This window comes from Alnus glutinosa, chromosome 5 (genome assembly GCF_958979055.1).
Source record: "Alnus glutinosa chromosome 5, dhAlnGlut1.1, whole genome shotgun sequence".
NCBI lineage: Eukaryota > Viridiplantae > Streptophyta > Magnoliopsida > Fagales > Betulaceae > Alnus > Alnus glutinosa.
In genome coordinates this window covers 1570573-1590244 of record NC_084890.1, presented here as the reverse complement: position 1 = coordinate 1590244, position 19672 = coordinate 1570573, and the positions used below count along the sequence as shown (strand labels likewise).

The window sequence follows — 19672 nt, the reverse complement described above, 5'->3', positions numbered from 1 at the left end:
TGATAGAGACGCAGTGTAATAGACATGTTTGTGATTTTTGTGAAGATGCAGACTATCTACATGCACCTAAACATAAATATCATATGAAGTTCTATTGTTTGAGACTTTAAATAATGTTACTCTTCATACCCATTTATCACATTGATTAACGTGACATATTTTAATTAAGCTGTTGATAAGTCACTTAAAACATAAAATGAATGATACTCTTAAAGCTTGTACTCATATATACTATATTAATAAATTATTTTTATTTTTATAATTTGATGTGAAATTCTATGATATATAAAACTACATTATAATTTCCCGTAATTAAACATTGTGTTCACACCCATTTATCACATTGATTAACGTGACATATTTTAATTAAGCTATTGATAAGTCACTTAAAACATAAAATGAATGATACTCTTAAAGCTTATACTCATATATACTATATTAATAAATTATTTTTATTTTTATAATTCGATGTGAAATTCTATGATATATAAAACTACATTATAATTTCCCGTAATTAAACATTGTGAAACATCATTATATGGGTACGAAACTCACTCTTAACGAGCACATATACGTAATAAGGACATATTTTGTTTTTGGGGCAAAACAATCATGTATTTGTTTTTTAAAATTTTATTTTGTTATTTTTCTATTTTCTCTTCTTAAAATAAAAATATTAACAAACAATTAAAACACACAAAAATTATTTTTATTTTTACGTCACATTGAAATACTTTTTAAAATAAAACACAATAACAAACGTAGCCATAGAATTTATTTTGTAGTGTGGGTTGAAATAAAAGAAATCCATTCACTATTCCTATAACATTGGAGAGTACATACCACCATTCGCACATAACATGTTGGCACTGAATAACATGTTCTTAATTCGCAAAGCAAGGCTTATTTGACTATTGGTCAGATCGAATATGCTCGACAAAATACCTTTCTTATCCAGAGTGAGATGTCAATGTCTTTTCTACGGCACATCCTTCTTCTTAATATATATAACGTCCAATCACCTATAGTTAAGTGTTCGCATATAGCCAACTTTGTGGGTTAGATACATTCACACACTTTCCTTTTCTTGTCACCGCGGACTTGATTAATTATTAGTGGGAATTCCGTGGTGAAAACGTTGCTTCATAATTTGACAAGACTCATACAATATAATTCTTCTCGATCTATAATTATTTCGATTTCCTTATTTAAGTGGTCGAATAGTTAATAATTTAGATAGTAAATACGAGAGAGTTAGACTGTACAAAGTTGTTCGCTTTGAATGTACCTTAAATAGTCCGCTTACATATTCAGGCAAGTGGGTACCATAAAACATCTTTCAAATTTACTGGCCGAAAGGACTAGAGGTAGCAAATTGCTTCATTTGTGTAGATTAAAAAAAGGTTAATTCATTTTTATAATGAGGTTGATTTCATTTATCAATTGAGTGCTGTTGACGTATTTTAACCTTTATTACAAGTCTCTTACACGTTAGTGTAATAGTCCAATGGACGCTTAATTACCACGTTAGCTAATAAATAATAAAAAATTATCTACCAAATTTTGTTGTTTAATTTTTTCACTTATGTTGTGCCACGCAGCATTCATGTGAACTGTCACGTGAGTTTGTATAGTAAAATCTGTAGTATTCAATACATTTTTCTTATCAACTTATTTATGAAGTCCGTAGACAAGTAATTCTATTTATACTCCTTTGCAAGTTTGGGCCTCAGCCCATCAAGCCAGTCATGGACTGGGCCACTATTCTTAGAGGATTAAGATCCTTTAAATATTTCATTTAAGAATGGGATTTACGTGGTAGTGTTTAGAATTGTAATAAAAATGAATAATTCAATTTATTAAAGAAAAATGAAATTTATTTAGGCAAATATTGAAACCATAAATTTTAATTTATTACTTAGGATTTTGGCATTAAATACATGAAAAATCCAACTCTTTTACAATTCTTTTTTAACTTATTTATACCTATCATCGTATAATTGGAAGGTGATTTTTTTTTTTTTTTTTAGCAATGGTTTCAATCACATGCTCGTATATATGAGGAAGATATGTGTCAGCATGTGATTAAGAGTGTCTAGTTTTTAGTGGATGAGACACATGTCAGCAAAATACAAGTCAACAAGAGACTGTAAGGTGTTAATCTTTTTTAATGGCTAGTGTAATTCCAATCACATGCCGATACATGTTAACAAATTATAAACGAATCATAAAAGGGGATAAATGTTATAAACTAATATATATTTTTTATTTCGCAGCTATTCGCATAACATTTTCAACCAACACTTTTTATTTTTATTTTTTTTAACAATATTTGTTTTGTGAGTTGATTGTGACTATTGCATTAACATTGTGAGATAATTGTGGAATAAAAAATATAGTTTATAACATTACTCATAAAAAGAAAGATAAATGTTAACACCACATTTTTATCCCACTTTACTGATGTGGTACTGCAAATCAACCATTGGATTGATTAATCATTTTTTTTTTTTAAATGATTTGTAGTACCACGGCAACATAATAGAATAAAAATGTGGTATAAAATGGGGGTGAGAATGCGGGTAGATAATAACCGCCCACATCTGCTATCCGCATCTGCATGTAGATAAAAATTTTAGGGCATTCACATACCCTTTATATATAATATAAATTTAATTAAATTCACTAAAACGACGTCATTTTGGTATTACCTCATATACGGATAATAGTTTTTCAATATTTTTTCCCTTTTCCAAATATAAAATAAATGATGCATGAAGCTAAATAATGTATGAAATGAAAATTTCATGGCAAAATGATTAGAAAGTATGATATGAATAATAATGTTCAACTATAGATAATGCATTTTTGTATTTACTATAAGCATGAATTATAATTTTAAGACCTAAAATGGCTTTTACCTCATATGCATATAGCAGATAAAAACACATTTTATATCCACAATAACAGCATAGATGCGAATAATAATCATATGACGCGAACGCAAATGCGAATACTTATAAGTAATAACCACATTATGCGGATGCAGATTCGGATATTGCATCCACATTTTCACCATAAAACAGTAACAAGTAATTGAGGGGTGTGCGGAAATGACTTTCATTTTTAAAGGGAATAGGATAAGTCTAGATTTTTTTAAGGGTGCTGACATAGACTTCCGTAAATTTTTAGACGGAAGTATTTTTTTCGTCTTTAACCATAAAATGAGGTATTATATGTGATTTGACTTAAAAAAAGAAAAGAAAAAAAAAGGGTACTCTGTGTGATTTGAAACGAAGCATAGAGAGTAAAAAAGAAAAAGAAAAATGCTAGAAGTACTTACAAACTCTTATGAACAGAAGTTTACAAACTGACATGGCATCTATTTGGAATTTTATTAATTAAAAAACTCATTTATTAAAACTCAAAGGGATCCGACTAGTTGATTTTTTTTATTAAAAAAATCGGCCGGGACTAAGGCTAGGGGTGGGCAAATTATCCGCCTACTGCCTACCGACCGCTTACCGAACCGCCTACCCACTTTAACCGACTAATTTCGGTTCGGTAGTCGGTATAAAATTTTATTCCGAAAGCCGGATCGGCAGCCAAACCGGACCGAACCGCCTTTTAAGCGGCAGCCGAACCGAACCGAACCGTCTTTTAAGCGGTAATCGAACCGAACCGAACCGAATGCTATTCCGACCGATTAACCGAACCGACATAAAACGAAACGACGTCGTTTTAGTAAGGACGAAACGTATGATCATTTTTTTTTTCTTTTAAAAAAATAAAAACGACGTCGTTTCATTACCCATTTTAACCGAATGTTAACCGATTTAACCAACTTAACCGACCGCCTATTAACCGCCTTACCGACTTAACCGACCGCCTATTAACCGCTTAACCGACTTAACCGACCGCCTATTAACCGCTTAACCGACTTAACCAAAATAAATTCACCGACTACATTCCGACAAAAGTCGGTTAACCGACCGAATTAATTGACTTAACCGCCTACCGAACCGACGCTCACCCCTAACTAAGGCGACCAACACAAACACAAGCCCCGAGCGGATCTATGTGCATCATGTTCATCTAGACCTCGACCTCCCACCACCGGTGAGCTCCAACAGAGACGGCGTAGAGATTTGGAAACCCATGTCGGCGAGACGACGACAGAGACTGGCAAAGAGGATCTGGAGGCTTGGTGGGAAGTCGGAGGAGGCACAGTGCGGCTGGGGAAGAGATCCGGACCCTGACCCACCAAACCCACATCGGCGTGGGTGGTTTCCAGCCGGACCTTCTAGTTCATACAACGTCGTCGACGAATCACGATCTTCAAGTTGGCATGCTACGAAGTCGCTGGAAACCATCGGGATCTGGGTCGGGAAACCTTCGTCGCCAGCCATTTGGGATTGCTGGGACCCAGTTCCCGACCCAAATGTCGACGGTGGTCGGGGTCTGGTCAGAATTGCTGGGACGTCGTCGGTTTTTTAATTTGATCAAAAATCAATCCTACTTAGAATCTATGTCCCTAAATTTTTTAAATGATAAAATGCCACATGGCCTCCGCATTAGTTTATAACCTTTTTTTTTTTTTTTTTTTTTTTTTTTTTTTTTTTTAAGTATGTAAGTACTCTTAACATTTCTCAAAAAAAAAAAAAAAAAAAGTCTTACAACGTGGAACCAAAACTAAAAGGAAACCACCCCATCCACTGTGTCGAGGTGGCAGTAATGAAAAAAAAAAAAAAAAAAAAAAAAGAAGAAGAAAAGGAAGTGAAATATCTAGTCTACCGTCTCCTTCTCTGCCTCGAACGGCAAAAAGTGATTTTCTCTCTGCCTCTTTCCACAGTTGTCCCTTGAGAGACAGAGATTGGCCCATAGAGGACAAGGACAATGAGATCTGATTCAGCGAAAATGGTTCGTTTTGTGTTATACAATGCTAAGTATAAAACATATGTGAGGATTTTTTTATTCTCCTGAGTTAAAGTTTCTTCTTTTTGTATTTCAATTTTGTTTTGAGTTTGATTTGTTGGGTATGTAGATAAGGTTCTGAACATCACAAATCGTTGAACATCACAAATTGTTTTGAGTTTGATTTGTTGTTAATTTATCTGAAAGAAATGTTTTTGTTGATCTGGGTCTCGTGTGGACATCATTTTCACCCTTGTTCTGTTCATGTAATTATGTTTCTCTGATGCATCTTATGAGGGATAGAGGTTTGCAATCTAAATGAATTGGTGTATGATTCTTTTGTTTTTGTTGGAAATTCCTCTTTTCATATTTGTTTTGTTGGGACTTTTGAGTTTCTCATCTGGTCCTCGTTTTCTGTTGTTAATAATTGATTTCTATGTCAACACAAGGCACGTCATTTTAAAGCCTTCTTCTCTGACTTGGGTATGTTTGAGGCCCTATATGATTTAGTTTTGGTTTATGTCATGGTGATGGTACACTATCATGGTGTTTTTTAGCCTAATAATATAACCAACGATGCACTGGGCAGGTCCAAAAGAAGGGAACATTCATGGACATATTGAATTGCAGTGGCACGCACTCTATTATCTTTGTCAAGCACTCCTGTTATGTAACTCATTTCTTAATTATATTGTCACAGTGCAATGACTTGCGTGTAAGAGGCTTGATAAATGCAATTTGTTTAATTTGTTTCCATTGGAAGTGAATTTTCTTCTATGAATGAATTGTTGGATTGTTGATTTATCAGCTTCTTTTCTGCAGGCACATGGTTTGCGACTTTTATGATCTCTGCTACTCCTCAACATAAAGGATTCTACTGAATATATTTAATAGAATATAGAGAAGAATGGCTGATGGAATATCAAGTTTCTGGGGTCCTGTCACGTCCAGTATTGAGTGTTGTGAGAAGAATTATTCTTACTCTTCTTATATTGCTGAATTTTACAACACCATATCAAACATCCCAACCATTCTTTTGGCCCTCATTGGTCTTATCAATGCCTTAAGACAACTATTCGAGAAGAGATTTAGTGTTCTTCACATATCTAATATGATACTTGCTTTTGGAAGCATGTTATACCATGCCACGTTGCAAAGTGTGTAAGTAATTCTCTCAGCTATGTTCTGAAACTTAGTGTATGTGTGATTGGTTGGTCTCATATGATGTTTAGGTCTCGTACTAGTACAAATGAGATATGTTGATAAAAGCAGTATGTGGGTGACTAAAGAAACTTTGAATTAGATGTTCGCAACCTGAACAGTGATAATTAAACTTGAGACACTACTTATTTATTTATTTATTTTTTATTTTTTGTATATGCTTCAACAATAAATTCTTACAAGCCAAGCATATTACTGCAATTATGACTAGCTATATAAGGTTTAGTTTGAGCAATTGACGATTTTGTGTATCTTTTGGTAGGCTCATTGATGACTAGGTAGGGAGATAGCATTCAATTTAGGGAGATAGGAAGTGATGAAATGGGAATGAAAAGAAGAATGTGTTGAGAAGAAATATTATTTTGAGCATCTGAGATTCCATAATCAGTGAGGACATGTTAGCGTCTTGTCATTTTGAGTCTAGCAAACAATTTTTGGGTCTCATAAGCCACTAACTGATGTAGTAAGTAAACATTTTGTGTGTGTATAACTGTCTCATGTTACGTTAGATGGGGCACTGGCAACAAATCTAAGCTTTTTAATTTTATTCTGAAGACAATTAGGAAGTTTTGCCTTATTTTCTTTTCTTGGTCACTGGCAAGGATTTATGTAGGCTGCCTCGTGTAGTTGAGGGTTAGGGTTTGAGTCGAATGATTTCGTTAGCTTGATGCAAATAGTGTTTTTCTTTGGAGTGGGATGAAAATGCTATTATTCTGTCTCATGTGCAAGCAGCATATGGAGGGGTTAACTTAGAAATTTATGGGTCTGTTTTTGACAATTTATCTTGCACATGCACACTCACACTCACACTCACACTCACACTCACACTCACACTCACACGCACACTTTCACTTTAGGCTTGGAAATCTTCTCTGCCTTCAAGTAATATCTGGTATGAAGTCTGTCAGGATAAAAGTAGCTCTATTAGACAATACCTTTATGTTTGGATGAATATTGCTGTCAACATTAACACTTGAAGGTTTTCTGCATTTATCTCCAGGCAACAGCAGAGTGATGAAACTCCAATGGTGTGGGAGATGCTTCTTTATATGTACATTCTCTACTCACCAGATTGGCACTACCGCAGCACAATGCCCACCTTCCTCTTCCTTTATGGTGCCTTTTTTGCCATTGTTCATGCTTTTGTCCGTTTTGGCATTGGCTTCAAGGTGCATTATGGGATCTTGTGTCTCCTCTGCATTCCGCGAATGTACAAGTATTACATTTACACGCAAGATGTTTCTGCTAAGCGGCTTGCAAAGCTATATTTGGCCACCCTTGTTCTAGGTAGCTTGTGTTGGCTCTGTGATCATTTTTTCTGCAAGGAGATGTCTCGTTGGCCAATTAATCCACAGGGTCATGCCTTGTGGCATGTCTTCATGGGTTTTAATTCCTACTTTGCAAACACCTTCTTGATGTTTTGCCGTGCTCAGCAACGGGGATGGGCCCCAAAAATTGTCCATTTTATGGGTGTTCTTCCCTTTGTGAATATCGAAAAACCAAAAACCCAATGAAAGAACACAATGGCGATGAAATATAGGCTTTCTTGAAACGTTTTGGCAGGTGACAGACGTGAGCAAGTGACCAGTTTTGTTTTGTTTTGTTTTCTAGCTGCTTTTAAGTGTCAATTGCATATTACACTGGTTAGGTGAGATCCATCAGATTTTTCTTTGTAAAAGTAGAACGTGTACCATATTTATATGCCTTTCTTGGTAAGGATGAGATCAGATGGCCTGTTTCTGGATACTGAGATTTGTTTCTGGTTTTAGAACATATAATCCTGTGATGATTTTGTTATTGAATTCTTGAGAGAATCATGAATTTTGATTTTGATAGCTTTATATCTTGGATGGTCTTCGATTTGGATTGTCTCTATCAGTTCTTTTCTTTATTATGGTAACCTTTTTTTTTTTTTTTTTTTTAGATATTTATTATTTTGCCTAAAGATATAATGAGCTGGTTAAAATTTAATCCTTCATGGCCCGCGAAGGTTACCTCGATTGGTCACTCGTTTAGTGTAATACCACCAGGTCAGTTGTTCGAGTCTATCTTATACGCAGGTTCTTGCGGGTGGAATCGTGTATTTGGTGTTTACTCGACAGGAATGGATTCCAGAGGACCCCTTGCCTTGAAGTATTCCTTATCATTGAAAAAGAAAAAATAATAATCCTTCATGGAGGAGCTTCTAATTTTTACACTTTAAATGCGGACAAACCTGACTATGTGATTGATGTATTGTAACTCTTATTTGTTCATTTATGGTTTCCATATTATTTTGACTCGAGTGATGAAGGCCAATCTAGCCACAAACCATATACATAGGCAACCATCAGGATATGTAAATGTTCACGATCGAGCTTCACTGGTTCTCATTGAAGCCTCAAATTAATGAATAGATCAAAAGATGCATGTAAGATGAGCCTTTAAATAGTATAATCTTGAGATGTGAATTAAATGTGTAGACTTAAAACACTCGAAGAAGTGTCAGAATTGCTTTTCGGCAGAAGTGTATTCGGTGAGCTAAGACCAAACTTAAAGCTACAAGAGAACATCTTCTTTCTCCCGAAAACCCAAAGCCCCCTCCCCTGCCCCAAATCCTATTGAATTCCTCTCCTTCGTCCTCTTTTGTTTGTTTGTTTTTTCTCCTCTAGTTTTTCAGTTCTTTTGTGTGAGTATTGGGTGCCTGATCTACTGCACTCTTTCCACCTTCACTATCCACGTGCAGACGTGCCTCTCCTCTGCCGGTCCCCACTCCGACGAATGGGCTGCACGCGTCAACGTCCCTTTTGGTCACTGGCGGCAGATCTCCCCTATCCCTGGTCCTTTGGCTCTCTTTATTTGAAACCATTTTGATGTATAAAAAATTTCATACCCAAATCGGTCCTACAAAAAACATTGTCCTTGACGTTATTTGTCATTCAGTCCTTAAAGGGAACTCTTGCACATTCAATCCTTGAAGGGGACTCCTTCACATCTAGTCCTTTTTATCTCTTAGTCTCACCCGCTCCTTCAAATGTCGAGTAGGAAGATGAAAATGAGTGCCTTCAGTTGCAGACACAACATCTCATTGGACTGCTACAACCAGCCTTGCCGGCAACTTTCTCGCTTGCTTCCTCCATCACGAGGATTTTCTTTCGGGCTTGTAGAAAGGACCTGCTTTGGATTGCTGTTAAGGATAAAATTATTTTATTGGTCTGTTACGTTTTTGTCTCTGTAATTTTCTTCCTGTTTGGTTTTTGTAACTATGTTGTTGTTGTTGTTGTTCATCTTATCCTTAAACAAGAAAAAAGAAAACTACACGTACTCTACCAATAAAAAAAAATGCATGTGATAATCACACGTAAGAAATTCATTCAATTTAGGTTGAGAGAAAACTTTGTCCTGTTAAGTATAAGTTTAAGATAAGAATTATATTTTAGCACATGACCTCCGATGACTTCTTCCCTTCATGGAGAGCTTAATCAAGCCTCCCACCCCACCCCAACCCACCTTTTTTTTTTGGATGATTAATGCACATAACTAAAATACTGATTCATTTGAAGTTCCAAAAGAAATCCAGGCAATAAGTTCGTACGTGCGTGCGTGCGTGCGAGAGAGAGAGAGAGAGAGAGAGAGAGGAGAAATCCACACTCCATTGAGAGTTCATTTAATATTAAATGGCTAAAATACACTATACAGAGTGTGCCAACTGAAGAATTGCTCACCTAAATATTTGAGTGGGGTGGCACTAGGAAAATGGAAAACACCACAATATACAAAACATTATCCTTTTTTCTTTTGCCGTTAGGACACCATGTATCTAAACATGCTGGGAAGAAAGAAGACATCAGACAAGACAGGTTATTGCAGATCTAAGGCTGTCCAAACAGCCTCTCCTGCAAGATATCCCCAAGCTTTGTGAATAGAGCTTGCTGCTCCTCCAAAGTGAGGTTCATCAATATCTAAAAAGCAGTCACATCATCAGCTAACATATTCTTACATATTCATTCATGTAACTAAATGGACATGCAAATTTTTTTTCACATACAGTACCTGGTCCAAGATCATATCAACTGAGATGCTTTGTGGCACAACAAATGACTGAAGATAGATGTAAGCAAATACGGCCATCACCATCTACATTTGACGACCTCATTAGCCACAGAATAATGCATGACAGGTATCATGGTTGTTTAGCAAAAGTCCACAAATTTAGGCTAAAATTTTAGCTTGTAATTTTACCATCAGAATGCCTAAGTAATTGGTTAAATAGCCCTCAAGTTAAAGAAGACGCCATTTAAAGCAGCATGTACGGGTAAGGGGAATTCTTTTCCAACATTTACCCATAGTAATGTAATGGGAAATGAAAACAAAAAGGTGAAAAACGTTTGCAAATTGCAGACTGAGAGAGAAGAAATGCTCACTAGCAGCATCATAAATCCAAGTCAATATGCAAGCCTTACTTTATAAGATGAGAAGACAAAGACAACATGACTTTGGAAGAATGCAAAGTCATGCTTTCAAGAACACTGACAGAGACAGATTGACCTAGTGTAGAAGCCACCAGTCCCCAAACTGAGCAAACCAATTAGTAAATAGAGCTGAACTTTCAGCACGCGTGTAACTTCAGATGTCATGGTCACAGCAGTATTGGTTCACTAGGTGTGGTGTTCTGGTGGCTGCCACTTAATATGCACACCCTATAGTGAGGAAAGAGGTGCCGGCGGCCACATGGTTGTTGTTGTGGGGGGAAGGTGGGGGGGGGGGGGGGGATTATGACTTATCAGGCATGGTCATCGAGTTTATCCGAAGAATTAAACAATTTACTAGAAACAGGAAAAAAAAAAAAAAAAACACTGAAAAGCCATAGTTGAAACACTTATAATCTGGTGGATTCAAACTTCATAAAATCTTACCTGGCAGTCCATTCTATCTGTAATTCCACCATGTCCAGGAATACTATCGCCAAAGTCCTATGGAAAAAGGGAGAAAATATAGCAAATAGTGTGTAACATATTGGAAGCTTACCATCTCTTATGTTTGAAATCACTTAAATTAAAAAAGTATCAAGAGCAAACCTTAATTTTAAAAGCTCTTTTGAAACCACTAGCAAAGAAGCCTCCAAAAGGTGCTATTATAGATGCAAACAAGCCAAGACATAGAGCATGCCATTGAATAGGCATAATTGAGACTTCTTTCCAAGGAAACTGTGCAAGAGAATAACTTAGGATGCATTAGAATCTGAGCTCCATAACTTTTAAGAAAATCTACATCTTATTTGCTCCAATAGAACTTCCATAATTGGCAAGCTTTGTATAATTTAAGTTCCATAATTCCAAATAGCTTAAACAGTGGAGAAGAGCCCTGTTTTCAACCTTTAATAGTTGGACAATTATAGCTGATTCACCAACTGTATAGACAAACTATTACATAATTCTATGAGGAACTTCAGCACAACACCACCAAAAAGAAGAATTAATGCAACTATTAACTTAGAAAGTAACAGGAGATATATGAAAGCATATATATTTCACTCCTACAAGTTATAACTGTTATTTTCAGTCCTATTTAACAATCAAGTTCAAAACACAGTATTTCCTTTTCTGAATCTACATTAAACATGGAAAGAATGAATAATTTAGGGGTGCATCACCATCTCCAGGCTGATAGTTGAAAAGTGTTTGTTCACAAAAATGTCTATCAGATGAGAAAAAGAAGTTATTCTCGTGGGAACTATTGGGGGATATCTACTGAAATAATGGCATTACAAAGAATTTCCAGCAGGGAAAATATGAATAGAGATCGCAGAAAACACATGCAAATTGCAAAGAAACAACCTTGAGTAGATAAACAGCAAGCCAACCACTGCTACAGCTCAGGCAATGGATGCCAGCATTTAGGTTTAGTTCAGTCATAGGAAAACCAAATTTAACCAGTATCTAGATGCAGTACGGCTGGTCAAATTCAAATATTTTGGAAGAATGTAACTACGCCATTTGAAGAGCTTCTGGATTGATAACTTTATGAAGTCAACAAACTATTTTAGATGTTCTTAAGAGTCTCATACGTTTGAAAGTGAAAGTGCACATATTATACATATCCTATGCCTATGATGACTGAGGACGCTACCCAGAAAATTAAGAGACCAATTTATGGTTTCCGCACTGAGTAAATAAATAAATGCTGTGTAGTTTGGTTCATATAAATCAAATTCAATTGAATGTCACTTTACTCACCAATTGAGGAACCCATCCTGGTAAAGTGAAATGCTCAGGCTTAAAAAATGGACCAGGATCACAGTGAACCCAACCAGTTGATAAATCCTGCATATAAACCTCAGAGAAATAAGGATATAAGTTTCTTCAAAACTGATCTATTATGCCTCTTCAAACATCAATGACTTACACTCCATCAAAAGAATTACCTTCCTTGGACATGTTAGCCACGGAAAACGACCCATGATGTTTGCAAGCTGCATAAATAAGTGTACATACCATGTTTATAGATACCCATTTGCATAAAATCCTGACGTTGAACAAATAAACATTATTACCAGAACTCACCCACAAATTAATTTCATGGTAAACAAACATGAACTCAAGAAACATGGTCAGAAAGTTTTTAGCACTAAAAAAAGAACAATTTGAGGGTGAACTAATGTGTTATAAAGTGGATTTGAGGAGAAAAATTCATTTGAAGCACTAAAAAAACACTGCAGCCTTGCTAAAAGAATAAAAAGCTTTTCAGATGCATATATCAGGGAGATTGAAGACAAGTGTACTTAATGAAGGGAAGAGAACCCTTGTCAACATTCCAGTCCAAGGAGTAAGTCGCAACTTTAAGATTTTATATAAAAATAAATAAAAGCAGTTAAGTTGTGAGAAAAATGGTATTGTTAAGATAAAATTCTGCCGAGCATTATTAATGGGTGAAATTGAATAAACTACTCATTAATGATGTATGTCTTGTAACCATTTCAATAACATTGTCAGCGAGAAGTAAGCATTAATACAAAAAATGCTAGTCATAAATTTGATAAACTTATAATGTTGTAGTTTGACCATAAATGGCGACATCTGGCTGAAACATTAGGCTTACTCCCAGGGAATGCTTCCTCAAAGTTAGTCATCAAGCAATAATAAACACAATAAAACATAATTGTATTTAGCGCGACCAAGGGAAAAAACCTGTGCTTACCACAAACGCAGAGATCATTGTTGTAACAGATGCTCCAATGAATCCCTCCCAAGTTTTCTTTGGTGATAACTTGATTAAAGGGGTTCTTCCGAAAAAGAAACCAAAGATATAAGCAGCAATGTCATTGATGGCTATCAAAGTTGCTGGAAGAAGAAACCTGCATAAATAGCCCATGTATCAAAAGAGAGCATATCAGAATGTGAAACTTGATTATAGACCAGATGAACCAAATTAAAGAATGGACACAATATAAATTCAATTAGCAATAGATTACAAAAAATGATACACAAAGGTCAAAATGTGGCATGAGTTCCATAGCGGGCACAAAGAAAGGACTATAACTGATACTCCCCTGTATGCATCTCATCAAAGTAATAAAGTTTTAAATTCAGTGCTTTTTGGGCATCATGAGATTTATTTATTTTCATGAGGTCCTAAGTTAAATTGATAGGAATAGTAAACAAATAAGGGAGAGATATTACCTCCAACTAAACAAAAAAATAAATAAATATATAAAAACCTCAAGAGGAAATGTTGAAAAGAGCAAGTAAACAACTGAAATTCAGTACGCGCACTCTCCAGGTCAGAAACATCCCCAGAAAAAGCCTTCAAAGTAAAAGCTTCCATCCAGCTTATCTAATAATAGAGTAAAACTTAGGAACTTCTTAACTACTCCCTCCATCTCAAAATAGATGATAACCTTTCCTTCATGATTTGTCTCAAATATATGAAACTTCCCAAAAGTAAAAATTCATAGTCCACTTTTCTAAATAACCTCACATTTTTTTTAAAAAAGTTGACATTTCTTCATGCCACTTCTAACATAAAATAAGGCAAGATCGTCATATTGTCACATTTTTAATAATTCTTGCCATTTCAAATCACATCATCTATATTGAGACAGATGAAGTAACAAAGTTGGCTCAATAGGGCTTCCCTATTGGCCTGTTAATCATCCACTTCCTGAAGGGTAAGCCAGCTTTGTCAAGCAATGCTAATAGACATGCAGTTAGGATTCTCAGAAGATCAACAATCGATGCATGCAGAGCAGGAAGCCACTAGTCCTTCTGGATAAGTTCCAAACGATTCATTAAAGTTCATAAAAAGTAACCCAATTAATATCACCTATCAAACCTCATATTACAGTACCAATTATGTAAATTCTAAGTACAAAATGCAAGTATCAGAAAAAAGGGGAAAATAAAAAGCCCCAAAAGCACTCTACCAAAGGAAGGGAACAAAAGTTGAGCAATGGCATAAATAGTCTGCAAGTTAGAAGTTAAAGATCATCAACAAGATCTCAATTTATTATTTTTTCTTAAGAAAGTTGAGTTACCAGAAAATTCCTTCAAAAATATTGGCAACAGTGAAGGAAGACTGTGCAAACACGACAATTAGAATCATGTGTGTCCATGCGTACTGGCCAAACTGATACTTGTACATCTTCTTCTTTAATGTAAGAATGAACCACATAAAACCTGAGCCCCATTCCACAAAAAATATTGTTATCAGCAACCATACAAAAATAAAAAAATAGAAAAACAATGCAAAACATCAGTAACCCAGCAAATAAAGCATCATGCATACAAAGCATACTATTATAAATTGATAAAGAGATAAAATGCAGATAACATTTCAAATATGAGTCAGAGGTATAGAAAAGGGTGTTCGATATCAAGATTCCTCATAGGCTCATAGCCATTATGTGAAAGGACAAAAATAAGATGTATAACCAACCTGCAATATATAAGAAATAACAGATAGCCATATGATACTTGAAAAGGCTGCTCACAAGCCGATATAAAAATCTGTCTGAGGTTATGGTATTGACAAGCCGTTGACTGAGAAGGCGGCCATATACAAATAGCATTGCAGTGAAGAAAAAGTGCCTGATCATAGAAATTGAAAATGAATAAATATGTATGAGATGTAATAAATAAAATCTTAATTTCAAATAACATCAGTCGATTCCCTTCCGGGAAAAACAAATTCACATAGTGACAATAAAATAACATTCTTACCAATTTAGTAGCCTAAATCCTGGGAGCTGTGAATCTTCGTGTGTTTTCCTGAGTAGATTGAACAGCTCTCTAGCCATAAAGATTTGGATAACAACGACCATGGCCATAATATAAAGATGACCCATGTAGATAATAAACACAAAGCCCGCAATCATCCAAATAGATGAGTATGCACGGATCAACATTGATTTGTATTTATTACTATCATGGACAAGTAAATCATTTCCGTTTGCTTTGCCATCCTCTGCTATTACCTGACAGCCCAGAGGAAAAACGAAATCAAATTTTACATTTGAAATCCATGCCTTCAATGAATCGAACATGTATTGAACTCCATACTCTTACATTTTAATATACAACTTCAAAAATGGATTTCCAAACAGCTATATACTGACAGATTCCAAAAAGGGATGAAATTGATGTTAAGATTCATCTTGTTTACACAGATTACAAGAGACAATAGCATCGCTAAGCCCATATCTATAAAATAAGGGAATGATTCAAATAAAAAACCAAAAGATCCCATGATATGTATCAGTGAAGTTAAGTATTGTCATAGTTCCATCAGTAACACTAGACAAATTTCATTCTATCTGCAAATTGTTTCAGAGCAAATATAACTCTCTCACACACATACACACACTGTTACGATCTTAAGGGTTTAACCAAATCAGTATCTAACTATCCTAGGGCTTTTAGATCAGTAGTTAGGCCCTTAACACACACATACACATATTAAGACCCAATTTTTACCAGTGGTATATTAACTATTTAAACAACCTCATGTGAACGTCGACGGTGTCGAAGACGACCAGCAGGAGTTGATGGAGTGCCGGTACTATTATCCTTTTGCATGGCTCTTCGTATTAATTTTTACTCTATAGGGAAAATGACAGAGATATTTGTAGTGCAGAAAAATAGCCACCTGAAACATCAAACACAGAATATAATAGTCAGGGAAAATTTAGCAAAACAGACTTGCAAAGAGAATGAGGGGGGGGGGGGGGGGGGGGGGGGGGGTTGGCAAAATAGATTTACAGAGAAAGGGGGGCAATATCTTAAAAAAACAAAGAAATACTATTACAAAGAAAACTGATTCAGCAGAGTTAACTAACAGCAGGAATCAAGTATAACACTAGATGTTCAATTCTATGAACTAGTTCATAATCCCAAACTTTTAGCACAAAGGCCACATCAGCTTCAACAAAAATTATGCACCTGTCAATGCAGTCAACTTAAAATGGAAAAACCCAAGGGCAAATCCTCTCTATAGACTTGAGCCTGGTAGATATAATATAGTTCCATTTGAATGAGTGAGTGAATCATGGTAACCACTCAAACATTGCACGACTACACCAAAATGAAAGAAAAAATGCAGAATTCTAATGAAACCCACAGCACCAAAGCTAACAGAAATATTTAAAATACAAGACAAAAGTTTCCTAGTAAATTATGCTTATATAAGTCTCTATTTGGTCAAAATATGTTGTTACGATTTGATGCGGTGCGTAATTTAGGCATGCTAACTAACAGAGAGTGTCACCTTTCACCAGAGAATATGATAGAAGTTGGACATAAGAAGAAATCTCAGTGAAAACTAATTAAGATTTTTTTTTTTTTTGATAAATAAAACTAATAAGTTTTGCTATTCCACCATATAAAAAGTCCGAAACATGTACATCTCAAGCAATGATCCCGTATTCCACTCAACCCACATAATTTTTCCCGCTATTGCCCTTGTCCGTTACGTTAAACCACAGTCAAGTCTAGCTATTGGCTTCAATTGAACATTAACAAACCATCTTAACCAACATTCCCTAATGTCTTCTTCAATAGGTGCCCCCTAATTCTTATAGAGGCAACGTAAACATCAAGTGCTAAAGAGTAATGTTCTTTTCTCACAAAGAAATTGACAAATCATACCACATACAACTAGGACTACCGTTCTTGGATGTTTATGACAACGTATCCAAGTTTTGGTGAAACAAAACGGTCAAAATATCAGTTACATCACAACCCTCCTCTGGGTCAGCTTAAGTTCCACAATTTCAGGCATACCTATCACATGACATCCCCAGTGTAGCATAAGACGCCATTTCCAAGAGAAAAATAATGCCTGAGCAAGCAAACCATAAATTTCAACAACACAAACACCTACTCTCATCACACCCCATTTCCACAAAACCAATAACTTCAATTTTTTATTACATTTCCCAAACTTTTTTAGCTTCAAAATATACAACAAAAATCAAAACTCCCTATAGGTCCACTGGTCTCACTGAAACAATATTTCAGGAATTGAAAACCCCCAAGAAACTTAAAAATCAATCAAATACTCACACGTACACTAAAACCCACCAAACAAATCTCAAAAACCGAGGCATTCCAAGTCCGGAACTGATATTTCAGCGGAACCAAAACAGCTCCTTAAGCCAAATCTGGATCACGGAAACGCAATACCAAAACAACACAGAAACACACATACAAGGGAGAGAAACAGAGAGATTGGAACCTGGTTTGGTTTGGTCTGGCAGAGAGTGAAGGTGCGAGAGAGAGCGAATACGAATAATAGAGGCAGCGAAGCGAAGGCAAAGGCTGCTGCTCGTTACTACTACTATTGAGGAATGCGAATAAGAAAGTGAAATCGAAAGTAAAATGCTAAAATTTGGTTCGGTGGGGTTTCTCGTAAAAAGAATGAATTTGCGTGCGTGGAGATTGCTCATTGGGCTTCCGCATTACACGTGTGTGGGGGAGATTAAACTTGCAGCACGTACGGAACACGGCTAATTAATTGCCTAGGCTTTTTAGATTGTCCATATTGTCAGATCAGAATTGTTTCCATACAAAATATTTAGGATATTTTTGCATGGGTGCAATACCTCTAATTTAAATTATTTATTTTAAATGAAAGGATTGAGAATAAAATAAAGAAAATGAATAGCTTAATTGTTCTACAACTCCGAAGCGGTTATTGGGTATGGCCGAATCATCTCTTTTTTTATTATAAAAAGGTGATAAGGGAGATGATGGGAGGATGTGTAGAAGTTCTCCCTTATATGATTAAAAAGTTGATTTAGTCACCTTTAACTTGAGCTTTGAGGATAGTCGAGCAATCCAATCATCCATTTTTCTTTCTTTTTTAATATGAAGTTAATTTTAAGTCGTTCATTTAAAATAAACACCCTATATTATAAATATTGTTTCGTATGCAATATCTAAAAAATCACATAACTTTCTTTTTCTTTTTAATTTTAAATAATAATATGAGGTACGTCACGATCGTTGATAAATTTAACGCGATGGACCGTTAAATTTTTGAATGAAAAATAATTGAAAGTATAAACCAGATTTATAAGTTGTCCATAAATACTATTTGTGATGCATTTAAAACCCAAAAGACTATTTGGTTTTGCATCAAATCACACACACCATGCAAACTCGTGTCAATTAATGCATCTTCTAAAGGAAAAAATAATAACAAAGATTTTTAAAAAAAAATGAGGAAAGAAAGGAGAAAGAGAAAAGAATCCCACCTTAAAGTGGCTTTATGTTTAAATGTCTCAAACTTTATTTGGTGCTTTTCCACAATTGCACTCTCAGAACCTAAAACAGTGGAGGTCCAAAGTCCAAACTATTATGATTGGGCCCAACCCTTTAGCACAACCTTAATACAACCCAATACACATTGGGGTAGGACTCACACGAGAAATGATCCTTAAACTCATTTCTTACAACGGTCCCACAACAAACTGATGTGGCTAGTAATATTTTATTATTTTTTTACAAAAAGAAAAGAAAACAAAAGAAAACAAAAAAATAATAATAAAATATTACTAGCCACATCAGTGTAGGGCTGTTGTAAGAAATGAGTGTAAAGATCATTTATCGACTCACACACATAGATTCCACCCCAATGTGTTGGGTTGTGTTAAAGTTGTGCTAAGGTTGTGCTTTTAGTATTTCTCTTTCTTATTATATTTGAGTACAATTGATGATGGTTTCATTTGGGTGTTTGACTTTTGAAATTAGAATTTATTTTTTATTTAATGTGCGAATTTCGAAGTTTGATTTTGTAATATAAAATTAAAAAAAATGAATAAAATATAATTTATTTTTTAAAAAGTTGAATAAAATATAATTTGTTTTTTGAAAAAACAAAAACAGAATTATATTTGTTTTTGCAATCATGATTGCCAAACGAACCAGCATTTTTAGTAGTCCCAGTAAATTTTACTAATCAAAATAACTAAAAATCATTTCTCTCTATTTTAACCTTCTATTAAGAGCCTCACCATTTTAGTTATTTAAAATCACTATTCCATTTAAATAATTTTTTTAAA

At 35.1% G+C, this 19672-nt stretch overlaps 2 protein-coding genes across 4 annotated transcripts; one reads left to right on the top strand and one right to left on the bottom strand.

Moving 5' to 3' along the window:
- Positions 1-4761: 4761 nt before the first annotated feature.
- On the top strand, positions 4762-7976 carry LOC133867586 (alkaline ceramidase). Of its 3 annotated transcripts, none has more exons than XM_062304328.1 (3): positions 4762-4920; positions 5737-6075; positions 7136-7976. In XM_062304328.1, the coding sequence occupies exons 2-3, from the start codon at positions 5822-5824 to the stop codon at positions 7647-7649; spliced, it is 768 nt and encodes a 255-aa protein (XP_062160312.1). In that variant the 5' UTR covers positions 4762-4920; positions 5737-5821; the 3' UTR covers positions 7650-7976. The 3 variants fall into 3 exon arrangements, with proteins under 3 accessions (XP_062160312.1, XP_062160313.1, XP_062160314.1); XM_062304329.1 differs by having other exon boundaries at positions 4766-4959; XM_062304330.1 differs by lacking the exon at positions 4762-4920 and adding an exon at positions 5497-5629.
- A 1771-nt stretch (positions 7977-9747) lies between these two features.
- On the bottom strand, positions 9748-17995 carry LOC133869888 (phosphatidate cytidylyltransferase 1-like). Its single transcript, XM_062306982.1, has 12 exons — positions 17845-17995; positions 16113-16257; positions 15333-15586; positions 15049-15200; positions 14648-14789; positions 13312-13468; positions 12539-12586; positions 12351-12437; positions 11193-11321; positions 11031-11087; positions 10168-10251; positions 9748-10076 (listed from the first exon to the last, which is right to left on the bottom strand). Exons 2-12 carry the CDS (start codon positions 16185-16187, stop codon positions 9987-9989), a joined length of 1275 nt encoding a protein of 424 aa, XP_062162966.1. The 5' UTR covers positions 16188-16257; positions 17845-17995; the 3' UTR covers positions 9748-9986.
- Between the last annotated feature and the right edge of the window lie 1677 nt (positions 17996-19672).

What these genes read in the sequence shown, in the direction of transcription:
- LOC133867586 (XM_062304328.1), top strand. Translation starts at nt 5,822, where the DNA reads ATGGCTGATGGAATATCAAGTTTCTGGGGTCCTGTCACGTCCAGTATT. An exon ending in CATGCCACGTTGCAAAGTGT is followed by an intron (nt 6,076 to 7,135) that starts GTAAGTAATTCT and finishes ATTTATCTCCAG; the next exon opens with GCAACAGCAGAGTGATGAAA.
- LOC133869888 (XM_062306982.1), bottom strand. Translation starts at nt 16,187, where the DNA reads ATGCAAAAGGATAATAGTACCGGCACTCCATCAACTCCTGCTGGTCGT. An exon ending in ACCGTCGACGTTCACATGAG is followed by an intron (nt 15,587 to 16,112) that starts GTTGTTTAAATA and finishes CTGGGCTGTCAG; the next exon opens with GTAATAGCAGAGGATGGCAA. An exon ending in TTGATATGATCTTGGACCAG is followed by an intron (nt 10,077 to 10,167) that starts GTACTGTATGTG and finishes ACTGCTTTTTAG; the next exon opens with ATATTGATGAACCTCACTTT.